Source organism: Camelus bactrianus, chromosome 4 (genome assembly GCF_048773025.1).
Source record: "Camelus bactrianus isolate YW-2024 breed Bactrian camel chromosome 4, ASM4877302v1, whole genome shotgun sequence".
Classification (NCBI taxonomy): Eukaryota; Metazoa; Chordata; class Mammalia; order Artiodactyla; family Camelidae; genus Camelus; species Camelus bactrianus.
In genome coordinates this window covers 56,099,291-56,123,051 of record NC_133542.1, presented here as the reverse complement: position 1 = coordinate 56,123,051, position 23,761 = coordinate 56,099,291, and the positions used below count along the sequence as shown (strand labels likewise).

Genomic DNA, 23,761 nt, shown 5'->3' with positions numbered 1-23,761 from the left:
CTCTTTCTCCTGGCCCTGTTACCACCCTTCAAAGTACCTCCTCAGAGAAGCTTTCCTGAACTCTCCTGGGCCATTTGTCATTTCCTGCTTGGAGCCCCCACTTAATTCCCAGAGGCCTTGGTTACGCCCTAATCCCACTTAGAGGCATCTCTAATCTTCATGGGAGGAATGGAGTGGCTGTAGTCACTTCCAGTCCCTGTGGTTTGTAGCATGCCTAGTTTCTTAACACCTGTTCTGAATAGATGTTAATTGAGTAATTTGACCTTTGTGTGTTTTGTTGTTAATTGTTTTGATTAAGGTCATAGTAAATATTTACTTAGATGCTTGTGTTTTCATATCTCCCTTAACATTTTAAAATGTCTTGCTCAGCTGGAATGTGTTGGGAGTGTAGCCAGTGGTATCTCTGTCATGAGTTGGAGTCCTGACCAAGAGCTGGTGCTTCTTGCCACAGGTAAGCATGTCACTGGTCCCTAACTCTTGACCTTTATAAAACATGATTATATAAACATATAAAAATATTTCACAGACTTAAGTTTTAGGCTGCTTAGGTTTTAAAAAAAAAAATTCTTGCAACAGTGATACCAGCATGATAATCTAGGGGGAATGTGTTCTTTTTGACTTGTTTTACTTCTTAATGTTTTAAAAGTTGTTGCTAAGTACATAGTTGTAAATTACAGTGTCAGCAATATTTATTTTAATTTACTCTAAGAGGAAGAGTTGCTATATAAAATAAACTAATCCTAAAAACTGCTCTTCCTATTTTTTTCTCTTTAAGTCTTTTCATTCCAGATGAGTTTCTGTAAACTAGGACACCTATGAGGTATATGTTTGAAGAGATATCTTGGTGACTAAATTGTTCAAGTTACTAGAGAAAGGCTATATGGATTTATCCATAAGTAGCTGAGAATAAGCACCAGGTGATATTCAGTCAAAACTTTTTTTTCCCCCTGTTTGGGGTAGGTAATCAGATTTATTTATTTTTTAATGGTGATGCTGGGGATTGAACCAAGGACCTCATGCATGCTACCACTGAGCTATACCCTCCCCCCAAAACTATTTTTTTTAATGAGAGTCAAACCATTTTAAATGAATTCTGTCTTCCCTGTTCTGACTGTAAACTCCTCCACTCCAACTCTTATAGCTTCCAGTGCCATAGATATGGCAGATTTGCTAAATGAGAACAAAATCATTCTTGTTTGTGCCCCTCCAAGGTCAACAGACCCTAATTATGATGACAAAAGACTTTGAGCCAATCATGGAACAGCAGATCCACCAGGATGACTTCGGTGAAAGTGAGTATTGCTTTGTTTGAAACGTTTTGTGACGTGAAGTTCCACTCAGTTTTGATCATTTTCTTGCACACTGATAGCTGCGTTGTAAGCCCAAAGAACTGTGAAACTGAAACCCTGACTTACTAAAAGTCTGATAGCCCAGTTCCTTTAGTCCATTCCAGATCTTAAAAGCATGCCTCTGGTGCCTCTCCAGTCTGAGATTTGGCTTTGTCAGCAACCTGAGGAGTAGAAATCTGTGCTTAAGGTCACCTGAGTCATTGTTGCCCAGACCCCAAGACAGGCTTAACCTGGGGGTTTGATGGAAAGGACTGAACTAACTAGAATAAGGAGAGCATTTCTCAGGTACAGTTTCGGGGAGAAAACAAGAGAGGTGAATAAGAAGGCTGGTTACAGTTCCTGCTGATTAGATCCGAGCCTGCATTTTCATGGGAACCCTCAGATTGTTTTCTTGCTGAGATCTAGCTAAGTTGATGTGGGCATTAGGCCTTGGGAGTACTGAAGAGGAGAAGAATGAAGATGCTTATTGAGTACAGGAAGCTCTGGCCAACTTGAGGACACCAGATAGCTGGCCTAATTTAGAAGAGGGGTGAGGGGGATGGTATTTTAACTTTTGCTGAGATCTAACCTTATGCCTTCTTGTTCCAACAACTGAAAAACTAATCATTTATTTGGTTAAAAATAATTCATAAAATAGATAAACAGTAAGGTCCTACTGTATAGCTCAGGGAACTGTATGCAGTTCCTTGTCATAGCCTATAATGAAAAAGAATATGAGAAGGAATACACACACACACATAAATAAAACTGAATCACTGTGCTATATACCAGAAATTAATACAACATTGTAAACCGACTACACTTCAATAAAAAAAATAATTTTAATGCTTGAGTAGGTACTGTGAACCCAGCAGTGTGTTTGGTGCTGTGGATAATTTGGCTTTTTCCTTAAGGAGTCCTGTTAGTTCAGAATTAACAGGATGTGCAGGTGTTAGGGTAGCATAAGGAGGGGAAGGGAGTAATGGGGAAGGAAGACTTCCCAGAGGAGGCCAACTTGACCTGAGTCTAGGCTGAACTGGTGTTGGATAGATGAGGGTCGAGGGTTCAGGAGTGGTCCAAGCAAGTGACTTAGTTCATTCTAAGGCAGGGATGTTTCATAGAAGCCTTTATGCATCATGACTTATTCAGGCAACCGTGAGTACTTCAGCATTGCTTAGTGGCAGGACATGAATATGGAATGAAGTAAATGGGAGGGATTTTGGTTAAACTTGTTAGGGAATTTGGATGTTGAGTTATAGGGGATCAGCCATTAAAGTTTTTAATGGTGCAAGATTGATGGATTGATGGGGTGGGAAGAGACTAGAGGCAGAGTGATCTGATAGGAGGATTTGTTTTGTTATCTGTAGACATATCACAGAAAGTCTTCGTGTTTCATTCTCCTTACTTGTAAAGTGGGATGGATTGCTGGCTGTCATCAAGGGAATTTAGAGTATATATGATGGCAGTAAAGCTTCTCCCAAAACAAGGATATTTCAAAGTCTTGAAACCACTGTGGCATGTAATGCGGAACATAGGTTTTTTCAAATATTGACTTCTGGTCAGTTATTGAGAGATCCCAGAGGATCCAACTTCATGAAGACTAGCAGTGAAACTGCTTTTATTTCAGGTAGCTCACTGCTTGTGTTGCATGTTCTCATTCATTTATTCTCTAGGCAAGTTTGTCACTGTTGGCTGGGGCCGAAAGGAGACACAGTTCCATGGATCAGAAGGCAGGCAATCAGCGTTTCAGATGCAAATGGTAAGGTTGGTCTGATGGATAAAAAACCTTGGTTGGAACACACAGAAGTTCTGCCACCCACTAGGAACTCTTAGGTGTCCAGGTAGAGGGTGACAGTGGACAGATCTCATCTGCTTTAGTAAAACTGAAGCTGCTTAGAGCCCTGAGGGAATGAGTCATCCTAGAAAGATCCTGTTTTCTTTTTTATTGCCAAGTTGCTTTGTTACTTTTTTCATGAAGAGAATAATTATTACCAGTATTCATTTTAAAAAATAAATCATCACAGACAGAAAGGAAGCATTCTGTATCCCTCCCTGATACCCTTCCCCTTCCTCCCCAGAAGGAGCTGCTGTCCTGCATTCACTGTGATCATTCACATGTGTGTTTTTATACTTTTCTATTAGATAACCTTTTTGTGATTTCTCTTCCTGGATGAAACTGTATTTTCCTTCTTTCTGGATACGTTTTTAAGATAGAGCCACAGGATTTTTGATAATAAATCAGATGTGGGATGAGAGAGAGGAATTGAGGATAATCCCAAGATATGGGCCTGAGCAAATGGAAGCATTTTGTTTATATTATATGTAGAAATTTCCCTGAGCTGTCCTTCTAGAATAGATGGAAATAATATACTGCCTGCCATTTATATTTTCCATCCTTAATTTATTTCTATCTATATTCTGTATAACTCACATTTTGTCTCTCAATGCTTCACAGTAGGCTTTGTGCCTGTACCATAGGGCAGTTTCATTGAGGTAAATCTTGTTAGGCTGCATGCATTTCCCTACCGTGCACCTTGTGGCACTAGCACCATTCTGACTTAGTCTGTCACTGGGGTGTGATGATGGATGCTCAGGTGGTCAATTGTCCCCAGCCCCACAGAATTGGCTTTTGTCTTCAAGGCCTTGGGGATTGAGATGCAAGTGGCGCTGGAAACCTTTCTTCATTCTTTGCTGCAACTCTGGGCTCTTGTGTGTTTCCATCACTGTTGCTGGCTTTATCCCCTCTGGCTCTTCCCTACCCACCTTCCTCCCATCTTCTTAACTCTTCTCTGTACTATTGCAAAGCTTACACAATAACTAAAACACTACCTCTTAAATTTAAAGATTTAATTCCTTATCATAGTTACCTGCTAGATTCCTCAGCTCATTATTTTCAGTATCTAGATCTGGAGCTCTTTTCTGTGTTACTGTGCTTGGAGCCACTTTTTTTTAATGTCCAAAGAAGGATTTTGTTTTGTTTTAAGTTCTTTTTTCTTGATGATTTCTGGGTCTAAGGGCCCTTCTGGAAGTATTCCTGAGGATTCTGTGCAGCTGATTTTCTAGATAACTTAAACCCTATATAAAAGATTTAACTTTTAAAGCTTGCAGCTTGTTTGATTCTGGGCCACTTAAGGCCCTCAGTGACATTTGTGTTTTTTCCTGTCTTTAGCACGAGTCTGCTTTGCCCTGGGATGACCACAGACCACAAGTTACCTGGCGTGGTGATGGACAGTTTTTTGCTGTGAGTGTTGTTTGCCCAGAGACAGGTATGGAAATAAATTGCAGTTAAAATTCTTTTTACTCTGATTAAGTTCAGGAAATTTTTCTTCCTTTTGCTTTGAGGGTTTTCTTTTCATTACCTGTATGAGATAAAGATGTGCTGCTTTAGATGTTAAATGAATTTAGAACTAAGAATTAGAAGAGTTCTTGGAGGCTGTTTGGCCCAGCCTCCTACCTGTCAAATATGAAGTTTTAACATGGTTAATCTAATTGGCTTTGTAAAACCATGATAGTTTTTATTAATAAGGAAACTGTTTGGAAATTCTGACTTGACAACATTTATCATAATGCTTTCCCTTTTTCCCCCACTCTACCTACTGCACAGGGGCTCGAAAGGTCAGAGTGTGGAACCGCGAGTTTGCCTTACAGTCAACCAGTGAGCCTGTGGCAGGACTGGGACCTGCTCTGGCTTGGAAGTGAGTGGGAGAAGAAACCTTTTAACTTCTTCCGCAGAGAATTTCTTGGGACTGGGGTAGGGGTAGTGGTACCTGTTGAATGTAGGTGTTTATAAAACACAAAAAGATTATTACTTTCTCGCATTTGGCTGTAAGTCTGTATCTTTCTTTTTTAGTTCCCTGGAGTCTGAATTCAGTTTGGGTAGTAGATTCTGAGCTTCACAGACCTCATCCTTCCAAGGCCCACACATTTTGTAGGTTATAGGCAGGGTCTACATGAAGCCATTGCGTAAAACAGACAGTGGTGCTTAGAAGGGAAGTTGTAGTCTGTAAAGCTCTGAGGGGTGGCGGAGCTTTGGTGGAAACTAGGAATAGGTCTTCCTTCCTCTGCACAAAATCCCACACTAAGAGGACCTGTTTGCTGAGGAACGTGTGGGCTGGATTCCGGCCTGATTCATCTGTTGACCCAGTATCCTGGTACCAGTCACAGCCTGCTTTTGATGTGTGGCTGTCCTGATCACAGAAGAACTATCTCCTGCATCTGTTACATGCAATGCCAGTAGGTTTCTAGGTTTTAGACATCTTGTTTCCCACTGGTATTTTAGTGGCAATTGGTATGATAGAGCGAAGAGAGAACTATATTTGAATTAAAACTCTAAAGACAAATATAAACAGGATGTTATAGATCAATAAAAAATGTTAAAAATATATAAACAGGATGAGGCTACTAATGTGTTTTCAAACTGAGAAGTCTTAAAAATACCTAGCTGAGCTTGGAATATTGCTGAAGTCATATAATTGGAGAAATAGATTATGGTTTTATAGGACACTATACTATGAATGGTTTAAATAATATATTGGTTTAAAAAAAAAGTCACCCAAGTGCAATCTAAGTCTATGAGGCTTTGTGGGCAAATAGAGCCTTTGTGAAAATCAGGAAAAGGCTTTCTGTCCTCTGGGCAGATACAGTTCCACACTAGGGTGACTGCTTGCCAAGGAGCATGGGGTTTAAAACTTCCTTGGATCCAACCTTTTTGTTTTTCCTGAAAAAAATTGTTTCTCTGACTTTCATCTTGTTCTTAGCCAGCTGAATGAGCTTTTGGCTGTTCTGACACTCTGGGTTTGATTTAAGGCCCTCAGGCAGTTTGATTGCATCCACACAAGATAAACCCAACCAGCAGGATGTTGTGTTTTTTGAGAAAAATGGACTTCTCCATGGACAGTTTACACTTCCTTTCCTCAAAGATGAGGTCAAGGTAGGTGCCTGAGTTGTTTCACCATCAAATTTAGAGGACCTTCCATAGCTTTAGAGAAGGTTTGTATTTGATATGGTTGTGTAAATAGAAGCCCCAGAATAAATAGGAATAAAAATAGTGGCTTCTTACAACTGAACTTTTTTTTATAAAAGGGAAATTTTTTTTCTCAAAGAGATTTCTGCAAAGAAGAAATGGCGTTTCTTCCTACCATAGATAAAACACAGAGAGGAAATAGAAATGCTCGTTTTTATTGTTTATTTTGACAAAAGCATAATTTCTCCAAGATAGATACTTCTCATTTATAACATTTAAACCTTAAGCAGCTTGTGTACCATTTGGATCTTTGCTAGAGCAGAAACACATCAAATGGTAATCTTTCATTATGTAAAGTTAAATATACTAAAAATTGAGTGAAGAGTTTAATGATCTCCTATGTACCTTTTATTTTTAAAAGGTATGTACCAGCATTTTGCAAAATTGTTTTCATCTGTTCACCACTCTCTGGTCTATACCCACTCTAAAACAATTTCCTAGCGTTCTAATTCTAGAAGTCATATTTTCCGTATTCATTTCTTTAACAGTTAAGAACATTTTTCTTGAGGTAGGTATAGCTCAGTGGTAGAGCGCATGCCTAGTATGCATGAGGTCTTGGGTTCAATCCCCAGTACCTCCGTTAAAAAAAAAAGGACATTTTTCTTTATATAACCATAATTCCATTATCACACCCTACAAAATTAGTGATAATTCTTTAATATTATCTAACACGTCCCTATTCAAATTTCCCTGATTTTCTAAAAATGTCATCTTGAATTCAGTTAAGTATTTAAGCATAATGCTTTTTTTTTTAAAGTCCTCTAACTATGACAGCAGGTTTGTTTAATGGCTCCATGGGTTAGTAATTTACAGCTAGGGATCAACTCAAGTGTGAGAGCAGGGAATTTAGCTGTTAAAAAGATTTTGAAGTATTTGTTAAAGGCCAGTAACAGGTCTTTTTTCCCTACTAGGTTAATGGCCTTCTCTGGAATGCAGATTCCACTGTGCTTGCAGTTTGGCTGGAAGACCTTCAGAGGGAGGAAAATTCCACCCTAAAAACCTATGGTAAGACAGCTGTATTATCTCAGCCTTATGCCCCATAAAATGTAGTTGAAAGTAGTAGGCTATGGAGTGTCCTTTATCCCTGCCACTTAGTCCTGTAGTGGAATCAAAGATAACTGAGGGGGTGGGTGGAGATGCAGGAGTGGTCAGCTTTGATTATTTATGGACTTCAGTTAGGTATCAGTCATGGTTCTCTAGAGAATTAGAACCAGGGCATGCTGGCAGGTTGGAAATTCAGTTAAGAGTTGATGTTGCATTCTTGAGTCCAAAAGCTGTGGGACAGCCTGGAAACTCGCGTGGGATTCTGTGTTACAGTCTTGAGGCAGAATTCCTTTTTTTTTTTTTTTCTGGGAAACCTCAGTTTTTGCTGTTAAAGCCATAAAGTCTTACCATCCACATAATGGAGGATAATCTGCTGTACTTAAAGTCAGCTGATTATAAAGGTTAATCACACGCGCAGAATACCTTTCCAGCAACATCTAGACTAGTGTTTGATCAAACAACTAGACACCATATTCTAGTCAAGTTGACGTACAGAATTAACCATCATGAGTCATCAGTGCTTTCTGTGCGTGGATGGCATTGGTGTAGGAAATCAAAATAGTAGCCAAAGGAATACTGTGGAAATGAAAGAGAAATGGAATTAGATATGAGTCGGAATCTTCTGTAGCTTCTAAATTATAAATCAGATTGTAAATATGTATTTTTCAGTGTATATGTAATATGTGAAAACATTAGAAAATAAAGACGAGAGGAAAAAATTTTATTTCATAATTCTATCATTCAGTAATAATCACTGTTAAAATTTTGCCTTCCGGTTTTTATGTATACATCTCTGTATAGCTGTGATCCCATTTTTGTTAAATATGTAGGTATGATACCTGCAGCTTTATAATATCTGTATTATTTTAAATCGCTGTGTATTCATTTGTGCCACAGTTTAGTAAATCTTACGCTATTAGATATTTAAGGTTTCATAATTTTTCCATATCATCAATAGCAGTGCACTGAACATTTTTTAAATAAATCTTTTCACTTCCTTGATTATTTTCTAAGTGGCTTTCAAACTTCTTAATCAGTAGAACTTTAATTGAAATGTTATCAAGAGGCTTATTTATTCATTCATTCTTTTGACGTAATAGTTCTCAATCCTGGCTGCACCTTTAGAAAAAAAGTGCCCAGACCTCATTTTAGAGTTGCATTCAGTATATTAGAATGGGGACTGTACATTGGTATTTAGTTAAAAAAAAAAAAAGAGCTTACAGGTGATTTTTAACATGCAGCCAGATTTGAGAACCATTGATAACCAGATGTCAAAGGCTGGCCCTGTGATAGGCTCAGGATAAAAGTGTCACACAAGAACAGCCACATCATTGTCCTCAGAGCATGAGCACGTGGTCTAATGTAACAACTCAGAGCTAGGTAGAAGTATGGTAATAGCCTGGTCAGAGAGCTTGGTTGGATTTGCTGTGATTGCTGAGGTAAGAATTAGCAAGCAGGGAGATGTGTAAAGAAAAGAAATTCCTTAATATAATTAAAATCTCCATTTACGCGTGTTGTCTGTTTGATAAAGTTTGGCTTTGACATGATTAGGGCTTTTCCACCTACTTTATTGGGATATAATTGACATGTAGCGTGGTTTACATTTAGGATGTGCAATGTGATGATTTGATACATGCAGATACGGTGAAATGTTTATCACAAAAAGGGTGGTTAACTCATCCTTTACATAATTACCATTTTTGTTATTATTATGGTGAGAACATTTAAGATCTACGCTCACAGAAACTTTCAAGTGTACAGTACAGTATTGTTAACTCTTGTCACTGTGCTGTACATCAGATCCCTGGAGCTTGTAGCTGAAAGTTTGTACTCTTTGACCAACTTCTCCCTGTTGCCTGCACCCTCCAGGTTTAGGTCTTGTTCTTTTAATAGATGTTGAAAAGGTGATTGCATGCTAATCTCCCTTGGATGTAACAGCATGCAAAACACCTGGAGGAAAAGAGTACGCATCTTAAGCTTAATACAGCATAGTGATGCTCGTCTAGTGCTCTTGGATTGGGTGTTTTCCTGCTTTTAATCTAATCGCCACATTTTCTTCTATGTCGTTAGGATAAAAACAACTTACTAAAGCCCTGTCCTGTTCTGGTAGCCTTCCATCCTCACGATCATAAAGTTCAAAGGTAGAGGCAAAAATGAACATGTATGCTTCTGGCCTTATTGATGCTTAACATTTTATCCTCATGAAAAACTGTACTTTAACAGTTACTTGTTAATATTATTATTTTAATGAAGAGACTGAGCAGAAAGGGTCATTTGAAAAAGAAAGAGAGTGTCCCTTTCCCTCTCTAGCAAGTGGTGTCAAGTCTGGTTCTCCGGCCTCTGCCTCTGATGACCTTCCTCTCGTTTTCCCCCTGCAGTTCAGCTCTGGACTGTTGGAAACTATCACTGGTATCTCAAACAGAGCCTGCCCTTCAGCTTGTGTGGGAAGAGCAAGATTGTGTCTCTGATGTGGGACCCAGTGACCCCGTACCGGCTGCATGTTGTCTGTCAGGGCTGGCATTACCTCTGCTATGACTGGCACTGGACGACTGACCGGAGCTCGGGAGATAATGCGAGTGACATGGCGAATGTGGCTGTTGTTGATGGAAGTAAGGAGCTGGGAAGTGCCTGCAACCCAGGGCCTGCGGATGGTTTGACTGAAATGGGGGAGGGGGGATTTTTATTTGATTGATTGTTCTGGTGGTTTGGTTTGTTTTTACTTATTTGTTGTTTTGTTTCGGATTGGATGGGAACACCCTCAGGTAGGGCATGTACTCTCCTGAGAACCATAGTCGTTCCCCCCCCCCCCCCCGCCACAGCCCCAGGTCCCTGTGGTACTACACCCATGGCCTTCGCATATTTGCTTGTCTGCTCTTTGAAGACATTGACATTTCTGGCCCCGGGTGCAGAGGAAGACAGTAGTAGGCTTGTGGCATCGGAGTGTCAGCCTTGTCTTTGTGCCCTGACTTAGGGTACATTGACCCTCCCACCACTCCATTGTGTTGCTTTGTTTTTTGATATAATGTTTGTTAACTATATAACTTTTCCAGTCTGTTCCATTCTAGTCACAGACATCTGCCTAGTATGCGGATTGGGTTCGTGTTTTTTAATTAGGCAGAGTTTTTTGTTTGGTGAGGGAGAAGAAACTGGGGAGAGAAGCAGTCACCTGAATAGACAACTTATTTATTGCTGATGACATAAAGGAAAACTTGCATGTAAGAGTGCAGTGTGAGTTGGTGTACTAACGTCTGTTTGTGTAGTGGTCATAATGCTGACTCTGCAGTCACATGTTCTGTATCGAGGACTTAAGCAGATGTGCCTTATTACCAAACCCATGCATAGGGACGTTCTTAAGGATTTTGGTTTAATCTGGCTTGGTTGCCGGCCTAGCTTTAAAGGTAGAACTTTGACCTTTTGGCCTTCTTGTCCTTGTCCCTGGCACCTGAAACCTCCAGACCCAGAGAGGGACTGCTCTAGACCTGGAGGTGACAATAGGCAGCCATGTCCAGAGCCCTGACACTTCCCTGCCCTGCGTACACGATGTTTAAGCTTTTTCATGGTAAAAACACCAGGAATTATTTTTAAGAATTGCTGTATATTTTCTCCTACCATTATTAGGATACTAGATGTCTTATTTTACAAATTGAACATCCATGTGTCTAATCCTCCTTCTTGTTCTTTCTCTCTCACGTGCAGACAGGGTGTTGGTGACAGTCTTCCGGCAGAGTGTAGTTCCACCTCCCATGTGCATCTACCGACTGCTGCTCCCACACCCCGTGACTCAAATCATGTTCTGTGCACACCCTAAAAAGAGCAACGACCTCGCTGTCTTAGATGCCAGTAACCAGATTTCTGTTTATAAATGTGGTATGTTCGAAAACTGTTATCAAGATTTCCCTCCTACACAAAAGAAAATTATAGTTTGGTGTTGCCTTAGCTCTAGTGTTTCCAAAAATTTTGATGTTTATATTAATATAATGATTACTGTGATATTTAATTGGCTTGTGGGTGTTTTGGGGTGGGGGTGTCAAACCTACTCTGGTTAGTAGGAGCAATTCCTTTTGCTTTATTGAACTTGAAGAGTCAGTAATTTAAGAATATTCAACCCTAGAAACAACATAGTATTTCATTACATCTTTAACATGTTTTACAAAGTTTTAATTGCCTCTGCACATATTTTCAGTAGATCTCACAGCTTTCCTAGAAGCTGTGTCAGAGATGGAGCTTTCCTATTTTATAGATGAGGGAACAGAATGCCAGAGGGTTTGCAAATTACTTGAGCAAGAATGGATGAGGACCTCAACTTAGGTGCTTTAGCTTCTAATCTAGTTGTCCTTTCACAGTCCCATTGCTGTCTGTTTCTAGTTGTTTTCCTGATGTACTAGAAGAATCTGAAATTTGTGAGTTGTGTGATTGTGTCTTAATTTATACTGGCACATGGTACTGGTAGCCTTGTTTTCAAATATGTTTTGAATTCTCAGGCTAAAAGATAGGCTGAGATTTAACTTAATAAAGAGAGTGATACGTGGTTATTTTCTAGATTGCTTCATTTGTAAAGTGGAGTACCTTCTAGAACACACTAAGTGCAGGACCCCGTACCCATCGTATAAGGGAAATGTGTATAGTTTACTATGATAGTATTTACATTTGTGTTTTCTAGGTGATAGTCCAAGTGTAGACCCTACAGTGAAACTGGGAGCTGTGGGTGGAAATGGATTTAAAATTTCCCTTACAACACCTCATCTGGAAAAGAGATACAAGTACGTTGTTCTTAATTGTCTCTGACCTCTGGGAATAGAAGCAGCCAGCATTCAGTCCTTAATTCAGCCAACTGTTATTATTGTATCCTGTTGCTGAGTGGAACAAGAAGTAGATACAACTTCCGGGCTCTGGCTTTTCAGTCTGGTTGGGGAAGCCAGTTACCTCTATATCTGAATGTCATATATGCTGATGGGTGGCGATGGAGCATAAGTCATAAGCTGACCTAGAACCCATACCCCACAATAGCCCTTAGTTCTCCAGGGAAAATCACATAGGAAAGATGGAGATGATAAAGCAGAGTGTTGGCAGTGCATTCCTTGCTACCATGTGGCTGACCAAATGCGGTCTTTGTCTCATCTTGCACTGCAGAACCTTCGGTCACTGTGTTTTTGGGCTCCCAGGTTGGAAATCAGAATGCATTTTCTAATTGAAACGATGTTATAATGATTTGGTATAATTGAGCATCTCAGGTACACTATAAGCATTGTAAAATAACCCAGGAGCCGAATTATTAATTTTAAGGCCACTTCTCTGAGAATCCAGGATTCGATCCTCTTCTATTTGATAAGCTCACATTCTTAATTACTACACTACTTTGTCTCCTAGGAGCACTTACTCCTAAAGTAGTAGGATTAGTGAACTGAATAGAATAAATAATTGAATTTAACAAATAAAATTTTTCTTAAATTTATGCAGTATATTTAATAAATGAATATTAGTTTCCAACCAGTGTATGATTTGGAGGGTGTCTATTTAATAATAGTTTTCAAAGAACATTACATGGATTATTCCATTTTACGTGAGGACAGATTTAAAGCAAACTAGAAAGTGTGAGGCAATTTAGAATATAGTTTTGCTTTTAAAAAATTGTGAGAAGGATAGCTCTAATTAAAAGATTTCATGAAGGGCGTGAATACCTGCCTTGCTCCTTGAAAAAGCGACAGGTTTAGGATTGGCGAAGAAGGGTTGAGAATGTTGAGTGTAGTGGGCGGAGGAGTGTCAGAAGCAGAGGTGGGATTGCTCCTGCATGGAGCTGAGTGCAGTGGAGAGACTGAGTCCAGGAAGAGTGGACTGAGGAGGAAGATCAGGCTGGTGCCAGCTTCCTCAGTACACGCTGAGGATGTGCTGCTTGAGCTGAAAGACAGGAAGTAGCCATTGTGAGTTCCGGTGTGAGGTGGCAAAACGGGCCCTCCTGCCTTGTTTAAATGCTACAGAAGCAGGGCATCAGAGGTGAAGAAACCATTTTTCAAGCTCTTTAGTTATTTTGATGTGAGATGCTTAAGAAAGGACCTGTTTTATCAAGACCCAAATATCTGCAGGATCCTGGTTTGAATGCTGATAAGTGGTGACAGTGGAAAATCTCTGGAGTTTTTATTAGTGTAAGGCCTAGGGCAGGTAATTTTTTTGTGTATTCAGTTTCCTGAAGTGTTCTCTTCAAATCTAAAGATCCCAGAGAATAAGAAACTTAATCTTAAATAAATAGAAAAACCTATTCTTAAACCAGGCAAACATTACTTTTGATTTTTCTCGTATGGGGCATCACCTCAGGTTTTGTGCCCCCAAATGATAGGAGTTGGCTGTGTGTAAGGTGGTTCATTCTTCCTTCATTCAGGAAACTCAGTGATATTAAAGGTTTATTCATGTCTTGGATATTCTTCAATATCTAAAACAGAATCCAGTTTGAGAATAGTGAAGATGAAGAAGTAAACCCACTGAAGCTCCACCATCTCACCTGGGTTCAGGAAGACGTCTTCCTGGCTGTGAGCCACAGTCAGTGCAGCCCACAGTCCGTCATTCACCATCTGACTGCGGCCCCTTCTGAGACGGACAGCGAGCAAGGACAGCTGAGCATCAGGTACTGCAGCACTTCCCTGTGTCCGCCGTGCCAGTAAGCTGGTCGAGTTAAGCTTCTGTCTTTCGTGAGCTTAGGACGTGTTGGACTTCTAGTGAGCAGGGTCGAGGGGCGATAGCTTTCTTGTTAGACACACTTGGCAAGAGGGGTAAGTCTAGTTTCTAGTCATGTCAGAATACAGACTAAAATTCGTCAAGAAGTGGTGATAAATAGGGCAAATACCAGTAGATGAGGCAAAACATTTTTAAGATGTGTTAAAAATTTTAATTCGGCTTGTACTTCCATTTCAACAGAATAATTATTAGCCTGTGAGAGTTAGCCACTATAATTACCCTTGTTAGTTATTAAAATCAGTTATAAGGTCTGTAAATATGTATTTAATTTTGACTTCAAAATATTTCTTCCAGCCTTTTCTTCTATACATTCTGTTTGGCACTTGACTGCATTTATTACTAGAAAGTCTCCTTAATTTTTCTTTGCCAAAATTTCACTGCTCCCTCGCTCTGAGTTTCATTTTGATTCCTGACTGCATCTTTGTCACATAACAGGCTTCAGAATGCTGTTTTCTCTAAGCAAGCCCTGTTGTGCAGTGGGTAGCATTGTCCGGACAGCTCTGAGAAATCATCAGTTTCCAGTGTCAAAACTTGGCACCGTAGGCAAACATTGATGTTAATCTCCAGAGTCACATATAATTAAAGGTCTACTGGTTAGCTTTAAATTCTGAACAGCGTTGCAAAATTAGGAACCTTTCCTTATTTTATACATAAAACATATTCCAATGTAGTCATTAATGTCTAATCTTTGAATGATAATGCTTCATATTTTAAAAAGCTTGTTGTGAATGCTGGATGCAGAATATGTTCTAGCTACATGGAACACTTAACTAGGGGTTTACTTTTGAAAAACTGAGCAATTTACATTAGAAATGCCTAAATTATGCAAGTTTCTACTACAATTTTGAAATTTTTTTCTTTTTTTTTTAAATTGAAGTACAGTCAGTTACAATGTGTCAATTTCTGGTGTACAGCACAATGTCCCAGTCATGCATATACATACATGTATTCATTTTCATACTCTTATTGAAGGTTATTGCAAGATATTGAATATAGTTTCCTGTGCTATACAAGAAACTTGTTTTTTTAAATCTATTTTTATACATATTAGCTAGTATTTACAAATCTCAAACTTCTAAGTTTATCCCTTCCCACCCCCTTTCCCCAGTAGCCATAAGATTGTTTACTATGTCTGTGAGTCTGTTTCTGTTTTGTAGATGAGTTCATAGTGTCCTTTTTTTCTTTTCTTTTTTTTTTTTTTTTAGATTCCACATATAAGTGATATCATATGGTCTTTTTCTTTCCTTTTCTGGCTTCACTTAGAATGACCATCTCTAGGTCCAAAAAATTGAAATTTTTTATCATTAACTTGTAAAGATCAATGCAATCATCTCATTTGCTGTAAAGGAAACGAGAAGTCATTTAAAATACATTTCTAGTGCTTTGACTTTCATTTCTCAAAAGAGACTATTTTGTTCATACAAAATATTAATGTCTTTGAGGACTATAAAGTCCTTTAGTCAGCTTACAGCTCTTACTAGCTTACATTTACTACAGCTTGTGCGTTGTGAAAGGTACTCATCTAAGTGCTTCTCTGATATTAATTCACTTGTTTCTTGTAATACCTCTCTGAAATATCTGTTGCTGATGTCCCCGTTTTACAGCTGAGATGGCTGAGGCACAGAGCAGTTTGTCAGTTGCTTGAGATAATACAGGTAGAGCCAGGATCCTGTCTCAGCCAGTGTAGCTCCAGAGTCTGTTCCCTTAACTTTATACGGATAATTTATCCGCACAAAATTTGGGGCACTTTGGGTTTTTTGTAGATTGGTTAAAAACTCTTTGAATAAATGTTCGGATTGGCACCATTTGCTTTTATCAATACCTCTGCCACTTCGTTTAAGACATGTCCACTCTTGGTTCATTGACTCAGGAAAAAATGTAATGGCAGTAACAGGTTTCCCTCTTCTCATTAATGAATACTGAGGTTTCCGTGGATGAATGTGGTAGTGGTAGAGATATTGAGTGTGCTTATTTTCCTACAGATTCACTGCTTTATTTAGTACAGCTTGTATTTTAAGAAGACAGAAATGGCAGGGGGAGGGTATATCTCAAGTGGTAAAGCGCCTGCTTAACATACATGAGGTCTGGGATTCAATTCCCAGTACCTCCTCCAAATAGAAATAAACAGACAAACCTACCAAAAAAAAAAAGTTAAAAAAAGTTAAAAAAAAAAAAAAAAAGAAGACAGAAATGATTATTGGAGTCATACAGGTCTAAATGAAGGCAGTAAATTATAATAAGTTGCAATAAATTGTATAAATTTGCTGCCAGAATAGGAGTGATGACTTCACAGTGTAGACACCTAGCTTATTGACGTTGTGGAAATGGTGTCACATGACAGGTAATTGCTTTTTCTGGGCTTGCACTTACAGTAGTTTCTCTGTTAGTATATATATACTTATGTGCGTGTGTGTATTATGTGTATGTTGTATTGAAATAGGCAGTGCAGGAGAGGGAAACTGCTTGTTTCTTTTTCTATTTTGCAAAATCAGTGAAATGTCCTTACTTTTGAGAAAAATGTTCTGTTCACACCTTCTCCCCTCCTCTTTTTATTTTTGTCAGTTCATCTGTGACGGTAGATGGGATCGTAATCAGCCTGTGTTGCGGCTCCGAGACCAAGTCAGTGGCATTGCAGGTGGCTGGTGGCCAGATACTGAAGTACCTTTGGGGTGAGTATGTTGGGAAGGCATGTTTATGACTTACATAGATGTTTAATTCTTAAAAACATGTACTTGTATCTTCTCAGTGATACATTATTAGGTCTTATAACTACCCTGAAAACCCTGAGCTATAGAGTGGAATTATCAGATGTATTCTACCTAAATTTTCTCTTGTAATGAACTGGAGTACCCTAATGAATTTCCAAAACACGTTTGGAAAGTGATTTAAATTAACAAGTATTGATGGGATATTTTTTTACAAAGAGCAAATCAGCAACTTGTAAACCTTATCTGCCGATCCTGCAGAATCACCCTCTCTGGCTGTTGAACCATGGAAGAACCCTAGTGGAGTTCCTGTTCAATTTCCTTATCCATGCACACAGACTGAATTGGCCATGATTGGAGGAGAGGTAAGTGAACACAAGGCAGAAAAATTTACCACTTAGGGCAGTGACCCAGGAACTGATAGCATTAGGTAGAATGTGTGCTTTGGAGGTGGACCTGAGTCTCCACTAAATCTCAGTGCAACAATGAGAAGTGATCTAATTTTCTGAGCCTCAGCTTCTCCATCTGTGAAATGGGATTAAAAGATTGCCTGGCATGTAGTAGTTAGTTGATTCCTTTCCTTGGAGGTATAAATTCAAAAATAGAAAAATGTAATTAGCAGACTTTTATCCACAGTTATATAAAACATTCAAAGTTAGTTTTAGAAGTACTTTTTGGGGACAACAGAAATGTAATATTGAAACTAGTATTCAGTAGGTTATCATTCTTCAAATATTTAGAATGCCTGTAATTGTGGCAGGTGGTAGGTTACAGTGGACAAAACAAAACAGCTGACTAATTCCTGCTCTTCTAGAATTTTTAATCTATCAGTACGGGTATGGTTATCCCCTCTGACAGGAGAAGAAAGGAAGTGACCAGGATGTAATGGCAGAGAATAGTGAGGTATTTGGGGCTGATTATGGATGGTAGCTGTGAGGATGGGGAGACCTCCTTTTGGTGTTCCGGGAAAGCCTCTCTGAGGTGGTGGTGTGTGTGCTGAGCTGTGAAGAGAAAGAAAGCTATCTGAGAAAGGGAGAGTGTTCCAGGGAGGAGAAACTGTACGTACTGTGAGCTTAGCAAGAGCTCAGCTTATTTAAGAAACCTCATGGAAGTAATGGCTGAGCCTTAGTGATAAGCCACAGGAAGGAGTGGATTTGCTAGTATAACAAAGGTTGGGAAATTGATGATTTTAATCAGGAAGTAATGCAATGTGTTTCATGCTTTGAAAGGTTATTCTGGCTGTCCAATGGAGAGTAGGTTGAAAGATGGGAGGGTGGAAGTGACTGTTGGAATGGAGGCAGTGAGGGACTGAAATGTGATATATTTGAGACATATGTAGGTGATAGAAATGGCAGGGCTTGCTGGTGAAATAGATGGCATCATACTCCATCTTGAACTGGACCAGCCACACCTTAGGCATCTGTATTCAGTCCTGATTACAAGGACTTAGATGTGAAATTGAACTATGTAATAGGAAATTCAAGTTTAACTAGTTTGGTTAGAATTGTTGTAATTTCAAATTTTTTTTCTTTGTAGGAATGTATCCTTGGTCTGACTGACAGATGTCGCTTTTTCATCAATGACACTGAGGTATCAAGGCTTGTTTTGGTGCTGGATCTTTTTCAGTGTTGGCTCCAAGTAGTAAAGCTAACTCTTCCCCTTGCCTCCCTGGCCTTTTATAGGTTGCTTCAAATATCACATCATTTGCGGTATATAATGAGTTTTTATTGTTGACAACCCATTCTCATACCTGCCATTGTTTTTGCCTGAGAGATGCTTCATTTAAAAGTAAGTTTTCAGTATGTAAAATAGAAACTAGTCCCTTTTCTACTGTCATTTGTTCTTTGAAGTCTTGATGACTTTTAAGTGTGTCACCTACTTTGGATTTTTGTTATAGAGTCCTTGACTGGAGAAAACTTTTCAAGTTCACTTACTTAGCTCCTAATCTCAACGTACTATCTCAGTTAAATCATTCCACACCAGTCAGCAAGGAGAAGGAGGTCCTTCCTTAAGCAGCACATCCTAAAATAAACAAAAAATTTTCAGGAAATTTTCTTATATAACTAATATTTTACTTTAAGTTACCATGTAGATACCAGACTGGCAATGTGCTCTAGCTTCTTTGTAATCTTCCTTTTCTCATTATGGTCACCTTCCATTGTACATCTGAAGGACTCCATCTCATGGTTTATAGGAAATCAGCTACATTTTTTTTCTTCTATTCCACGCCCCCTACCCCACTGTATGTGTGTGTTTTCTTATTTTTTTTTTAAAGCCCACTTATTTTCTTTGCTTCTAACTTGGAAACAGGAACTCCTTCACTGACATGATCATAGTGTACTGTTAATGCTAAGACCTAGAGAAGCTGCCTATTCCTTCCTCTGTTTTCCATGTCAGTTGAGAAGTTGTGTATGTGGATATGCATGAGGGCTCTGAGAGACGGCACGATCCTGGGATGAGATTGTTTATCAGAAATGCTGGTGGTCTGGAGGCTGAGTGGGAGAGCAGTGCAGCCTGGTTGTTAATTGCTTTCTTCTGCTTCAGACAATGGAGTGTATAGCTTGTGACAGTGATTCTTAAGGGTTAGCCTGTGGTGTCTTTAGCGTTACAGGCAGGCCTGAGCAGCAGCCACGTTTCTAATGGGGAATCTCTGCGGAAGGTGGAGAGGGGCTCACGCATTGTCACTGTTGTGCCCCAGGACACAAAGCTTATATTACAGGTAAAGTCAATTTTTTTCGGCAGTGTTTCTATGTGTCATTCGGCAGTAAAAACCAAGCAGAATTCTTGCGGATCATAGTTTAGGCTCTCTTTTCATTTGTAATAATTTATTATATGCCTTTCCTTTCTAAGTTCTCTGTTCGCTTTTTGCAAAGGAGTTTTAGCACAGGCTCTGCCCGGTAGGGCTAAAGGGAAGTTTCTCTTGAAAGTCACAAGTAAGTGTTGAACACAATGAGATTTTGCTAAGTGTGTGCTCGTTTTGCAGTGTTGTGTTAGTTCTCTAAGAAGAGTTAGGTTAAATTGTGTATCCTAGGCATTTAAATTTTTTCTATTTAATTAAAAATGTCATTTGTTTGATTTATTTATTTTAAGATGCCAAGGGGAAACTTAGAAGTTGTTTATCATCGAGCCCTGGTTTTAGCTCAAATTCGGAAGTGGTTGGACAAGTAAGTACCATGTATATGACTGGTTTGCTTATTGCTATGACTTATACATGAAGACAGCAGGTATCCTATTAAAATTTTTAAAACTTTGAAGTCTGAAAAACCTTCATTACAGATGTCTTCAGTCAGGTTCTCAGAGGCTCTGCTTTTTCACACTTTGATTCTAATACCATGTAATATCATCTAATAGACACTCCGGCAGAAAGAATCATGAAATTCATCATATAAAACAGGATGTCCTAGTCTAAAGGGGATCCACAGGGCTTTAGATGGCCTCTGAATTCAGGCAAATTGTGCACTAGTCTGTGTCTCTGTGTATTTATCCAAGCAGAAGGTCCAAGGCTTTCAGCAGACATAAACAAAGGGACCTGTGACCCCAAAATGTCTCAGCCACTGTTATGAAGGAAATGATCCATCGTTTGAATCTGTTTGGGGGAAACTCTATATTGGATAGATCTTTTTTAATGTTTTGTTAAAAAAGAAAGTAGACCTAAGTTCCATGAGGATTTTCCTTTGTGTGTATGTGGGCACATAGTCCTCAGCCAGCCATGATAACTAAACCACAACTTTTAAGAAGATCAATGAACCTGATACCTGACTTTTTTCATTCTCTGATTTCAGGGTGGAAATCCAGTAGTAGTTGTTTGACACTTGGGAGTTAGTCACTGTATCATAATGAAGATATGCTGGGTCCATGGAGCTTAGTTTTTTGTGAAATGACCTTTCTCTCCATTCTGTCTCTTCACAGACTTATGTTTAAAGAAGCATTTGAATGCATGAGAAAACTGAGAATTAATCTCAATCTGATTCATGATCATAACCCTAAGGTGACGTTCTAAGTCTGATACTTACCCTAGCTTACTTTATGCTTGAACTAGTATGATTTGAACTAAAATGTTTTATCCTTTTTTTATCTTTTTTCTGGGTAGGTGTTTCTTGAAAATGTGGAAACCTTCATAAGGCAGATAGATTCTGTAAATCATATTAACTTGTTTTTCACAGAATTGAAGTAAGTATTTTGAATAATTAATGAGTATCATATCTGTAATTTTCTCTCTTCTGATTAAGGAAATTAGACAGATAAATGGCTAGAGGAGAAAATCTTGCTGTTCAATATTTTTTTAAATCTCTGTGACTCTTAGATGCCACATGTACTAGGTTTTTACTCTTTTCCCTTTTAAAACAGCCTATTTAAAAAAGTAAGGCTTTAAAATATGTCTTTTAGAATTACTATTTGGCTTTATTTTAGCTGTACATACAAAACTATTTCTCTTAGGAAATTGAAATCAAGTGGTTTCTTTTTCTGCAACGACTTTTTTTCTGTATTTTTAATGAAAATTTTCAAACATATAGGAAAGTTGAGAGAATTGTCCAGTAGGCATCCTGTACTGGATTCTACGGTTCATGTTTTCTGTATTTGCTTTATCACTATCTACCATCTGTCCATCCACCATTCATCTTTTTTCAGACAAATTTCAAGCTAATTGTAGACATCAGTCCCCTCTACCTGTCAGTACTGTACCTTGCATAGTATTAACTAGAATATATTCTTTGTGTACAAAGTTTTCCCGCAGGTCAAATTTATCTATAGTGAAATACACAGATTATAAATGTGCCATTTGGTGAATTTTGACAGATGTGTACTTCCATGTAACCCGAACCCCCATCAAGATAGGAGAACATTTCCTTCCCCTCAGAGAGTTCCCCCAAATCCCTTCTCATTCAGTCCCTGGCCCCACCCTTGAGGCAACCACTTTCTTGAGTTTTCACCATACATCAGTTTTGCCTGTTCAGGAACTTTGTATAAATGGAATTATATTGTATTTACTCTTCTGTGTAAATAAAACTTCTTTCACTCAGTGTGTTGTCTTGAGATTCATCCATGTTTTTGCTTGTATCACTAGTTTATTCTTTTTTATCGTTCAGTAGTATGCCACAGTTTAAATATACTGTCGTTTGTTTATTCATTCTCTCGTGGATGGACACCTGGACTGTACTCAGTTTGGGGCCGTAAGAATATAACATACATAAACATTACTGTACAAGTCTTTTGTGGACATGTTTCCATTTCTCAGTAAGTTTCTCCATTTTTTACCTTGTATGAATATTTTATAATTAAACAGTTTTCCAAAAGCCATTTTTATTTATTATCTCATCAGCACTCCTGCGTATATGTTAGTAGTTTGATAGCTGGGACATGTGTTCAGTTAGTGACCTTTTAATACACGTTTCTTCTTAGAGAAGAGGATGTTACAAAGACCATGTACCCTCCACCAGCTACCAGCACTGTCCAGCTGTCCAGTGATCCTGAGAAGAAAAAAGTTGACCTTATCTGTGATACTATGAGAGCAGCTATGGAGAACATAAATCCTCACAGGTATGTGTGCTGTCGCTGGTTGGCATCCTGTGACTAATAGCAGTACGTGGTTGTTTTTATTCAACTTGCTCACGCTTCTCTTTCTGGTGTTCTTCACTTACTACTTCAGGTACTGCTTATCAATACTCACGTCTCATGTGAAGAAAACAACCCCAGAACTGGAAATTGTGCTGCAGAAGGTCCACGAGCTTCAAGGTAGAGACCTGTTGACAGAGGGTGTATATTGGGGCCTTGAGTGACATTGGTCTTCTGGTCTTCTGGAGATCACACTGACCAGGACCAGGGCCACATCACTGATTTAGCATGTGGCCTTTTGGTCGCCACTCTTAAGACCTGGGTCAATTTTTTGATGCCCTATAAAGCAGTTGCAAAAGAATATATTCATCTAGTGTCCAGTCCCATCAGGAAAAGTTGTTCTTTTTGATTATGTTGCTAGGTCTGTGGGTTTTTTTCCCCAAATGGTTCTGTTCTATTGTGTTTTCTTTTTTCTTTTTTAAATTCTTATTTGTATTTATTTATTTATTTTGAAGTATAGTCAGTTTACAATGTGTCAATTTCTGGTGTAGAGCATAATGTTTCATACATACACATACATATGTTCACTTTCATATTCTTTTTCATTATAGGTTACTACAAGATATTGAATATATGTCCCTGTGCTATACAGTATAAACTTGTTGTTTATCTATTTTATATATAGTGCTTAGTATCTGCAAATCCTGAGCTCCCAGTTTATCCCTTCCCACCCCTTCCCCCCAGTAACCATAACTTTGTTCTCTGTGTCTGTGAGTCTGTTTCTGTTTTGTAAATAAGTTCATTTGTGTCTTTTTTTTTTTAGATTCCACATGTAAGTGATATCATACGGGATTTTTCTTTCTCTTTCTGGCTTATTTCACTTAGAACGACAATCCCCAGGTCCATCCATGTTGCAGCAAATGGTATTGTTTTATTCTTTTCTATGGCTAAGTATTTACTTTGTTTTTTACACACGGACAGGAAATACTCCACCTGTTCCTGAGGCTGTGAGTGCTGAAGAGGCCCTGAAGTATTTGCTGCTCCTGGTAGATGTTAATGAATTATATGATCATTCTCTTGGAACCTATGACTTTGATTTGGTCCTCATGGTAGCTGAGAAATCACAGAAGGTATGTGGAGTTACTACTTTACGTATTTCTTGTTTTTGTTTATGCGATCACGGTGGTATGAAAGCCTGCTCCCGATAGTGCAGTATTAGGTTTGCTGTTACTGCCGGGAGTACATCCCATACGGCCGGGAGGCAGCTCTGTGAGTCTCCAGGTCCCATGCTTCCAAGTGCATTCTCCGTCGCTACTCTGGCCTTATCAAAGTGTTCTGATTGCTAGATTGAGCAAGTGAAATAAGATTACTTGGTTGTTTTT

The 23,761-nt window shown here is 38.8% G+C and overlaps 1 protein-coding gene and 1 non-coding gene across 2 annotated transcripts in view; both read left to right on the top strand.

Annotated features, from left to right (window-relative positions):
• ELP1 (elongator acetyltransferase complex subunit 1) overlaps positions 1-23,761 on the top strand; it is a 52,924-nt gene that overhangs the window by 6,190 nt on the left and 22,973 nt on the right. The window contains exons 4-25 of the mRNA XM_010970099.3: positions 370-451; positions 1,212-1,292; positions 3,002-3,087; positions 4,498-4,594; positions 4,933-5,023; positions 6,135-6,258; positions 7,263-7,356; positions 9,774-10,004; positions 11,092-11,262; positions 12,056-12,155; positions 13,829-14,011; positions 16,684-16,790; positions 17,088-17,191; positions 18,363-18,416; positions 18,509-18,614; positions 19,430-19,545; positions 19,917-19,990; positions 20,736-20,814; positions 20,917-20,996; positions 22,227-22,364; positions 22,474-22,559; positions 23,361-23,509. Coding sequence (XP_010968401.2) covers positions 370-451; positions 1,212-1,292; positions 3,002-3,087; positions 4,498-4,594; positions 4,933-5,023; positions 6,135-6,258; positions 7,263-7,356; positions 9,774-10,004; positions 11,092-11,262; positions 12,056-12,155; positions 13,829-14,011; positions 16,684-16,790; positions 17,088-17,191; positions 18,363-18,416; positions 18,509-18,614; positions 19,430-19,545; positions 19,917-19,990; positions 20,736-20,814; positions 20,917-20,996; positions 22,227-22,364; positions 22,474-22,559; positions 23,361-23,509 — 2,433 coding nt within the window. The remainder of the gene's footprint in view (positions 1-369; positions 452-1,211; positions 1,293-3,001; positions 3,088-4,497; positions 4,595-4,932; positions 5,024-6,134; positions 6,259-7,262; positions 7,357-9,773; positions 10,005-11,091; positions 11,263-12,055; positions 12,156-13,828; positions 14,012-16,683; positions 16,791-17,087; positions 17,192-18,362; positions 18,417-18,508; positions 18,615-19,429; positions 19,546-19,916; positions 19,991-20,735; positions 20,815-20,916; positions 20,997-22,226; positions 22,365-22,473; positions 22,560-23,360; positions 23,510-23,761) is intronic.
• TRNAT-AGU (transfer RNA threonine (anticodon AGU)) lies at positions 6,859-6,931 on the top strand. Its single transcript has one exon. It is a non-coding gene; the product is annotated as a tRNA-Thr (tRNA).